The sequence below is a fragment of the Octopus sinensis genome, linkage group LG3 (genome assembly GCF_006345805.1).
Source record: "Octopus sinensis linkage group LG3, ASM634580v1, whole genome shotgun sequence".
In the NCBI taxonomy this organism is placed as follows: domain Eukaryota; kingdom Metazoa; phylum Mollusca; class Cephalopoda; order Octopoda; family Octopodidae; genus Octopus; species Octopus sinensis.
This window is the reverse complement of record NC_042999.1, coordinates 75,189,242-75,199,891: the sequence shown is the minus strand read 5'-3', so window position 1 is coordinate 75,199,891 and position 10,650 is coordinate 75,189,242. Positions and strand designations below refer to the sequence as shown.

The following is a 10,650-nucleotide window of genomic DNA, read 5'->3' as shown; positions in this document are numbered from 1 at the left end:
CATTTCTTCATAAGTTACGATAAGTGCATTTGGGTTATCTTTACATAGAGCATAAATTTCCTGAACATATTTAAAGTAATCACCATAAGGAACTGAAAAATTAAAAGAATAAATTGAAATTATGTTTGTGTAATAACTTCCAAAAGAATAGTCAACCCCTTTGTTAAATTAAACTATAAATGCAATGCAATGTTTAAAACGAAAATATATTTGGCATCTTTTTACTGGGGTTTTTTTTCTGGTATTTATGTTGCTGAAGAAAGGTGCACAAAGTTATATGTTTTACAGACGATTATAGAGCGAATTTATTAAATTTATATTTTCATTAGTGTACCTAGGATAGATATTTGCAAAGTCATATTGATGACATGTCTGTGCATACAACAGAGGTGATTGATAGTAGGTAACAAAGTTTAATAAAATATGAACTTTCTGATATAATGCTTTTGAAATCTCTGAACATTGTATTTAATCTGTACTTAGTTAAACTGATATCAGAATATACTTTGGTTTTCACCATAGAAATCGATAAAATGTGCTCTAATCACATACTTGCACTGATATAATCTAAGATATATTAATTGAAGGAAAAGGCACGACTTGATATGTATTTTATGACCAGATAGAAAATATCGATAAGAGAACATAAAATACAAAGTGTTGAGAGAATATGAGACAAGCATTAGAATCCACAAGGAAAAGAATATAATAATGGGGAAGTGGTCTGAGAAGAAGATAAAATAAGGTACTCCATGAATACAAAGGTCTGGTAGACCAACTGTGAAGCTTGAAATTGAACCAACATGAGAGTAATATCTTAAACCAAAATTATGGAAATGTAAGAGGATGAAAAACAGCATTAGTAGTAGTAGTAGTAGTAGTAGTAGTAGTAGTAGTAGTAGCAGTAACAATAACTTTATAGGCTTACCATCTCCTTGCATCCAAAGGTCAAAATAGCTTGGTAAATCTCCTTTGTAGTCCAACAAATTAACGTCTAAAATATGTCTGTAGAACGACACCAGCATAGCTTTCGGATTGCGGTTGAGGAAGATAATTTTATGATCCTTTAGCAATTCTGCAGGCAGAAGTTTAAGAGTGTAGTGAGAGTTCAAGAGTCGAGGGGATTCAACGGAATCCAGCTTTTCAAATGGTGACCAATCTAACAGTAAGTCTTCTTTTAGCAAAGAAACGTTTTCAGTGTTTCCTGTCGATATCATATTAACGATTTCAAACATCCAATGGGACCCTGAAATGTGATATACAATCTTAGCTATTAAAACAAATGTATAAATATGAATCTCTGTGACGACCTAAGACAGTAGTAAGGAATAGTTGCTTCTATTTGGTGATCATATATATTCATTTACGGAAATTAAATCTAATATTTCAATAGTCGAAGAATAATTGTTGTGCGTTCAAGATTTCTCCAATTATAAAATTAAATGAATTTGTAAAATTAAAAGGTTTGCAAAATTAAGTGAGTAATAAGGCCGTGAATGCTGAAAAAGTACTACTATGTTATTGCAATACGTGATTTAATGTTCAGTGTCTAAATTACACTTGTCAGAAATGAAATCATAGAATTGATTTACTTGTCCATATTCTACCGTGTGCAACACGAACACAGAAAAGTCCTTTAGCACACACACACACACACACACACACACACACGTGAACACATGGAAGTACGCACGCATGCCCGATCATTCAAACACAAATGTGCATGAGTTCTGATGCATTACACCAGCAACACAAGTGCGTCAATGTCAACACAAACTGTCTCTACTTTTTACCTTTCAAAAGGAGGCTGAGAAACATAGTGCAGGCATATCAATTAGAAGCTGTCATCCAGACTTCTATATGATGTTTATAGCTGGAAGACCCCGGTGTACTTGACAAAAGCGTTCATACATTCAAGCCATATTACAATAACAACACAGCACCTAAACTCATGATTTCGCAAGATTCGTTTGTTGAGCTGGCGGTGACTTGAAAAGGTAATTTTGAGTAGAAATATAGAGGTGCTACAACACATTGTTTTCTAAGACAATACATTTCATTTAGTTTTGCAACACATGATCATTGTCCACAATTATTAGAAACAAAAAATTATTGGGTTTGTCCATCAGTCTCTCTAATTATTAAGACTAATATCAGGTGAAAGTGCTTAGCCCACTTAAAAATATCTCCATACCATATGTACAGGACAATTTTGAATAGACATTCTGTGAAAATAAGACACAGTTTCGGATCTAATATATAAGTGATGATCTTCAGTAAACCCACCCAGCAAGTAAATCTAAATTACTCATACAAAAATGTAGGCTCTTGTCCTTTAAATAAGGCTCTATCAGAAGTCGATAGTGTAAAAACTAGTGTTAACTCAAGGCATGCCAAAAGAAACGATGAAATGAATAGAGGCAGCGGCATCATCGTCGTCATTTGACGTAAGCTTTCCAAGATGGTATTGGTTGTACGGTTCGACTGACAGCTAGTGAGCCAGAAGACTGCACCAGGTCCAATCCAATCTGGCAATGTCTCTGCAGCTGGATGCCCTTCCCAACGCCAACCACTATGAGAGTGTAGTGGATGCTTTTTACATTCCACCAGCACGAGAGCCAGTCAGGCGGTACGGGCATCGACCACGCTTGAATGGTGCTTGTTAGATGTCACTCGAATGGTGCTTTTTACGTGCCACCGGCACGGGAGCTAGTCAGGCGGCACTGGCATCGGCCACTATTGAATGTTGCTTTTTACATGTCACCGGCATGGGAGCCAGTGAAGTGGCACTGGCATCGGCCACGCTCGAATGGTGCTTTTTATCTGCCAACGACACGCGTGCCAATCGGACGGTACTGTCAACGGCCATGACAATGAGTTCATTTGCTTCAACAGGTCTTCGCAAGCGCAATTTATTGCCCAATGATTGAAGAGTACTCTTAAATGGGCTGGTTATGCTGCATAGGCATAGGCCACGGTTACCGTCTCACATGGCTTGTCGAGTCTTCTCAAGTACAGCATATCTCCAAAGGTCTCGGTCACTTGCCATCGCCTCGGTGAGGTCCAATGTTCGAAGGTTGTGCTTTACCATCTCATCCCATGTCTTCTTGGGTCTACGTCTTCCACAGGTTCCCTCTACTGCTAGGGTGTGGCACTTTTTCACGCAGCTGTCCTCATCCATACCCAACACATGACCATACCAGCACAGTCATCTCTCATGCTTCCTAAGTCCAGCTTTGCGCTCAGGGTACTTACACTCTATCGTGTATTCTCACTGACATTACACATCCAGCAGAGCATGCTAGCTTCATTCCTTTCAAGCTTACGCATATCCTCAGCTGTCACAGCCCATGTTTCACCGCCGTGTAGCATGGCTGTTCGCGCACATGCATCATACAGTCTACCTTTTACTCTGAGCGAGAGGCCCTCTGTTACCAGCAGAAGTAGGCGCTCTCTGAACTTTGCCCAGGCTATTCTTATTCTAGCAGCTACGTTCTCAGAGCAACCATTCTGCTACTGACTTGGTCACCTAGGTAATGGAAGCTATCAACTACTTGTAGTTTTTTCCCCCTAAAATGTGAAAAAAGCTGTTTTTTTCACATTTTCAGAGTTTATTTCTCCTGAGCATTTGCCACACACAAAAATAATTTTACCAGTTAGCCTTCCTTTGATATTGCTGCGCCTCTTATGTGTCCATAGCTTACACCCGTTACATCTTAAGGAGTCTCTACCTACACCTTTTCTACAGATCGAGCAGGACCATCTACCTGAAGAGATTTGTGGTTTGTCTGCTCTCCTACTTATTAAGACTTTGGTTTTGTTTAAGGAAACATTACAAACACTAGGCATTCTTCAGATATAATAAAATATTTGCACAATACTTGTCAAGCACCCGTGGAAAATGAGAGACCGAATATGGACAAGAGCACTAAATGGAAAGACTTTGAAAAACCGAAGAATAGATATAGAGGCATATGCGTGGGAGCATTTAAGGAAAGATATTACAAATACGAGTCATGATAACATTATTTACACAACCCTTGTCAAGTATCTGTGGAAAATGAAAGACAGAACATCGACAACAGAATGAGATGGAAATTTTAGCGGAGATATTCATCACTTGTTCCCAAGTAGATAAATTTATCTTATTCTACCAGGAATCCTGCTAATACCGTATTATCAATATTGTATCTTCCATACATCCCCTCTACATTCTACAGTCTTCTTTAACAACCCACGACATTTTACACACCACCTCTGCTAACAGTAACATAACACAGGCTCTGCAAATATCTAAACACTCCTACATTGACACTGTATAAAGTATGAACCAACCATAGACTGCTCTAGAATTATGTCTAACAATTAGTTGTTTCAGTCATTAGACTGCGGCCATGCTGGGACACCATCTTGAAGAATTTTAATCAAACGAATCGATCCCAGTACTTATTTGTTTGAAGCCTGGTACTTATTCTACCAGTTATTTCCCCCTAACTGCTAATGTTACAGGAACATAAACAAAGCAACACAGCTTGTCATGCAGAATTGAACTTGCATATGTTCGGAATTTGGAACATGGTGAAGGTGGGGAGAAAAATGCTGTTGGCGATAATGATACAGTTGCTGCCGTTCGATTGGGTGTTGGTCGAGTCAGAAGACGACAGTGTTGACGTTGAAGCATGATGATGGATGTATGCGTGTCGTTGGTGATAGTAATAACAAACAAATGAATAGAAGTGAGTGCCACAGTTGGTGTATGTCAGGGGTGGGCGAACTTTTTTGATCGCGGGCCGCACAGTGCGTCTTTGGAACCTTGGCGCGCCTCATTTATAAAAATCAAGTGAAAATATTTTTAAAGGCGGTTATAGACCTATAAACACACAATTGATTGAAAGGAAATTTTGTGAAATATTCCTGGTTTAAGTAATTTAATTTATTTTTTAGAGTATCGGGTTCATGTTTTTCGGTTATTTGCTCCTATAGTTGAAATTATTACAGGAACCTCGGTTATTTTGGACAGCCTGTTATTGCTTACAAATTGCCAGGAACGGAATTTTCCTAGTAAAATCTGCACTAATTGTGGACAACCACCTCTTAATATTATGGACAACCATGATGAATATTATACTTAAATTCTAGGATACCCAAAATAAAAGATTTTAAAGAGAAATAACAGTTCATTAAAATGAATTGATATCTGAAATTAGAAACGTCACCTGAAGCATTTATTTGAAAAACAAAGCGGCTCTGTAAATAACAATGTCAATGAGAATGATGCAGCTGACTATTGTCATTTACCAGTTTGTCAAAATTAGGTGTCAAGTTGCTTGTGCTGATTCTTAACACTGACTGAAGATTTGAGTCTGTGAGAAGTGATCGATTCTTCCCCTTGTTAATTTTCATGATGGAGAAAGTCTGCTCACATATGTAGAGAAGCATAAAACTCGACCAGTGGTTTACTTTCAAACATCATCTTTAAAGAATTGTCGGCTTGCAAATGAATCAGTTCTATCTGCAGTTCCTCGGTAGTTGTTTCAATGTCACAGGCAAGAGGTGAGTTAAGCAAATCGAACAGGCCTTCAACTGCCTTGACATCAGCAAATCTTCTAATGAATTCCTTTTGTAAAGCCATCAACTGGGAACTGTACTTGTCCGATAATTCTTGTGTAACAGACTGTTTTCAGCAGAGGGAAGTGAATAGATTTTTGCTCATTCAGCTGCTTGGCAAAAAGTCCAAGCTTCCATTGAAAAGCTTTCACTTCCAGGTACAATTCATGAGCAAATATACCTTTGCCTTGCAGTTTTGTGTTAAGTTCATTCAGCTTCTGCATTATGTCCACAGCAAATGCAAAATCACAAACCCATTCGTCACTCTCCATTTCGTTTAAAAAGTCACAGGAGATGTCTTGCATTTTGAGAAACATAAGAATCTCTGCTTTGAGGTCCCATACTCTCTTAAGAACTTTTCCAATGCTTAACCAGCGGACATTTGTGTAGTACAGCACATCAGTAAAATCAGCCTCCACATCCCCCAAGAAACTTCGGAATTGCCTGTGTTTCAATCCCCGTGATCTTATTAAATTCACTGCACGCACCACAGGTTCGATGACATGTTTGAGTTTTAAAGATGACTTACAAAGGCTTTCTTGATGTATGATGCAGTGAAAAGACAACACACTGTGTAGTGGAAAATCTTCTTTGATTTTGTCATTCAACAACTTCACAAGGCCGGAATGTTTACCGGTGAGTGAAGGAGCTCCATCGGTTGTAATGCTGGCCAGTTTATTTAGGGTTAATCCAGACCTGATTGAACTGTTAATGACACTGTTAAACAAATCTTTTCCAGTAGTAGTGTCTTTGAGAGACTCCATAGATAACAATTCCTCTGTAATTTCAAAGTTTTCGTCAATTCCTCTGATGTAAATGAGTAACTGAGCAGTATCCTGAATATCAGTACTCTCATCTAAAGCAATAGAAAACCACTGAAATCGACCACTGGCTGTTAACAGCTGTTCATGAATATTCACGGCAATTGCATCAATGCGACGAACAATAGTTCTTCGTGACAGGGAAATGGCTTCTACTTTTGACTTAACTTCAGGACACACAACGCTGACAGCATCAACCATACAATCTTTGATAAATTCTGCTTCTGCGAATGACTTGTTTTGCTTTGCAATTTTGTTGGCCAATATAAAACTTGCCTTTGTCGCGTTCCTTTGTAAAGAGGAAGTTTTATCAAACACATTTTGCTGTTGCTTCAAACGTTTTGTCAGATCATTTGCTTTCTTTTGCAGTTCTTGTTTTGATAAATTGTGTCCAAAATTGGCGTGCTTCGTTTGAAAGTGGCGTTTCAAATTATATTCCAAATTATATTCAAATTATAAACAGCAACTGTTTCAGAACAAATCAAACATGCAGCTTTCACTCCAACGTCGGTAAAGAAATACTTTTCAATCCAATTTTCATTAAAAACACGACATTCCTCTTCAATTTTTCGCTTTTTAGATAGCTTCGAACAACTCATTTTGGGTAAATTTTATCAGACAACAAAAGCTAGTTTGAAACACTCGTGTCTGCACTAAATTCAAATAATCGATAGAGTGAAAGATAACCAACCACAGCTCTGTGTCCAGAAAAAGCTGGTTCAAGCCCTTTTATTAACCTGGCCGGCTTCTTCATTGGAACGAAACGCATCGTCCATCATGCCCTCTTCACCATCTATCACGTGATAGATTTATTTGAATGTTTCAAGCATATCGATTGACTCGTTGTATTGCCACAATACTTGTTTCATTGTTCTATTAATTTTTGTGTTTGTAGGGTCTGACGAGAAAACACAGAAAAGATATCTTCACCCGGAAATGTGTTTTATTATGATGTCATGGGAATATTTCTCGAAATTTTTCATCGCTTCTCAGTAGCTGAAACAAACAAACAGCGGACAATTTTGTGAAGGCGCGAAACAGTGAACTGAAATAAAATGCAAACTATTGTGAATTACCATACAACTGAAACAGTTGGGATTCATAAAAGCTCTCGGCGGGCCGCATGAAAACCTATGGCGAGCCGCATGCGACCCGCGGGCCGTAGTTTGCCCACACCTGGTGTATGTGTTGGTGTTGAAGGCGATAATTATTCTGGTTAATCTGAAACAGTGGAATTAGTCGAGAGAGGTATAAAGCCGAAAAACGATAAGTCATATGAACTCGAATAATATACGCATACACTCAGGGGCATCCCAGCAGCTACACAAGACAGTCCCAAGTCAAAAGCATCAACATATGTACAAATATCGTTTATACCTATATATATACATACGCAAGTGCACACAGACGCGTAAAAAAATCCTCACACACGCAAGGGAAGAAATTGATAAAAAGGAAATCAATAAAAATAGGGAAATATATTGATCTTTGCGAACCAAGTAAATATAGGATAACAAAGTGAATGAAGGGTACATAGAGTGTGTTGAATGGAAATATGTAAATAAATTACACAACCACAAACAAATAATACACGTATGAGCACCATACAGAGACATGCAAACACACCCTGTCTACAATGTAAAATATTTTGCCTAACAATAGCGATATAGTAAAATCTTACCGGCTGCAGGATAGGAAAGCATCAACATATCATCAGGTCGAATTTTCACCATATGTTGTTGCGATAAAGCTGACGCTGCTATTTCTAAATACACAATATTGTGTCCTTTATATTGATAGACAGGCATAGGTTCTCCACCTTTGCCGAAGTATTCTTTAAAAATAATTTCCTTTTTTATTTCTTCAGAGTTGACTTCTTTACTCATTGTAGTTGTTAATATCGTTCTAGTTATTGTAACCACTTAGGAAACTCGTGAAAACAAAATCGTAATCGGTTTCTTTAGCTTTCCTTGATCTTATGGCAAATTTGCTGCTCTGTAAGTATTTATAATGCATAGTTTTAGGCCTGTCAATTATACATATGAAATTTAATGCTTCCATGATCCATGTAACTAAATTGTATTATTAAATCTTGGTTTTAGCATAGCTAATTATCTATAGATAACAAAGTATTTATTTATTAAAAGTACTTATTTCAAAGGGCATTCACCCGAATATCAATTGTAGCAGCCAATGTGGACCACATCATGAAAGGTTATTACGGGTTACACAGAATACTCTTTGAATATCATACAAGCATTTACTGTAACAATTAGTATGTAGCATATAATGAAATGAATTATAGTCTCCCCCTCTCGTTATTTCTCTCTCTCTTTGTCTCTTTCTTTCTCTCTCTTTCTCTTTCTATCTCCATTTCTCTCTCTATCCCTCTCTCTCTCTCTCTCTCTCTCTCTCTCTCTCTCTCTCTATATATATATATATATATATATATATATATATATATCTATATATATACACTAGCATTATGACCCGTCGTTGCCGGGTCATAGTGCTAGTGCATGTATATATGTGTATATATATGTGTACATATTACATGTACATCTACATATATACATCTACACATAAAATACAAAATACAAAGTTATATCTTGATATCGCTAGTGATAACAATACTCAAAATATATAACAGACTGGAATTGTAAGCCCATTTATTGCAATTTCGATCAATTGTATCTTGTCCTCCCTCTTGTATAGAAGTGTGGCTACAATCCAGCCTACCTCAACTTCGGGGAGATGGAGGGGAGGGCATTTTAAATTTTTATCCGGCACGTCCTACGTCCCAGATATAAAGGTAAAAATAAAATATTTCCACTTTGCAAGTTCGAGTCGAGTACTCCCTTGCACGCTCCGTTGACTCGAACCTTGCTTCTATTGTGGCGAATTTACCGCCTCTGGTTAGATATCTTTCATAGTCGCACCATGACACTTTTCGATGGTGCTTTCCTCCAAGTGTTCAAATCTTTTTTCTCTACATTCTATACTTTATAGACAATAGTCTTTTCTTTAATTTAATTTTTTATTATCCATCTGGACTATTCCATTTCTGCACGCTAATTTTATTTTTAATTTATTCCAATTCATGTGAAACCACTTATTCACGTTCAAGTCATTGATGCAATTTTATACCAATTGCTATTTTTACTTTCGTTATGTTACGATTATATTATACTTTAGTTTGATTTTAATTATTACTTACTACATATAATTCAATTGTTATTATCATTTTTATTGTTAAAGTGAAAGTATCTGATATAAAATAGAGAAATGTTTTTGTTTCACTTTTAACACGTAATACTGAAATAGTGGAGAAGATATGATATTGTTATGGGCTCGCTCTAGGCAAGAAGTTGAACATTTTTTTTGCCCATGAAACTACATGGACCCTAAGTAAGGCATGTGTAAAATTTGAATGAAATTGGTTGTGTAGTTCTCAAGTTTTAGGGAATCGTAGTGGAGAAGATATGATATTGCTGTGGGCTCGTTCTAGGCAAAAAGTTAAGAATTTTTTGCCGATGACACTCCCCGGACCCTAAGTAAGGCATGTGTAAAATTTGAATGAAATTGATTGTGTAGTTCTCAAGTTTTAGGGAAACACACAGACAGTCAGACAAATAGACACACATTCTCAGTTTTATATATATAGATATACTGGTATTATAACCCGATTTCATTCGGTTCTACTCGGGCCACGTTTTAAAAAATGAGGAATTTAGCCCTAGAGGCCACGCCTTTCAATTCAGCAAACTCAAAGTTGCCATGCAAACTCCCCAGTACTTTTAACATAGGTATGCAAATTTTCAGACCACATTTACTACACTTTTGCCCGCAGAACTGTTGCCCTTTTCACAAATATATAGTAGACTAGCTTAAGGTGACCCACTCTACGTGCGGGTAAGTGTGTGGTTGCTACTTTATGTTGCTTCCTTTCTGTTTTTTATCACCACATTCTCCTCATTTGTTTCTCTCTCCTTTCTCTCTCACTTTCACACTCTCTTACTCTTCCTTTCTCTCGGACTCTCACTCGCTTTCTCTTACTCTCTATCTTTCTCCCAATTTATAAACAACAAAAATCTTGAGTAAGTTGAGAAAGAAAAAATATTTTGAAAGATCAATCATAAGTATCAGGCAGTGACAACGGAAAGGTCTGCTTCAAGGCAGACAGCAAAACACTAACATTTAAAAGGGCCAGACGAACCTGCGA

The 10,650-nt window shown here is 37.2% G+C and overlaps 1 protein-coding gene across 1 annotated transcript in view; it reads right to left on the bottom strand.

Moving 5' to 3' along the window:
- The window catches only part of LOC115209814 (sulfotransferase 1E1-like), a 12,709-nt gene extending 4,283 nt beyond the window's left edge, over positions 1-8,426 (bottom strand). Inside the window, exons 1-3 of the mRNA XM_029778368.2 lie at positions 8,110-8,426; positions 929-1,246; positions 1-92 (exon numbers count right to left, since the gene is read on the bottom strand). The exon at positions 1-92 is cut by the window's left edge and continues 6 nt beyond it. Coding sequence (XP_029634228.1) covers positions 1-92; positions 929-1,246; positions 8,110-8,314 — 615 coding nt within the window. The 5' untranslated portion in view covers positions 8,315-8,426. The remainder of the gene's footprint in view (positions 93-928; positions 1,247-8,109) is intronic.
- Positions 8,427-10,650: the final 2,224 nt, after the last annotated feature.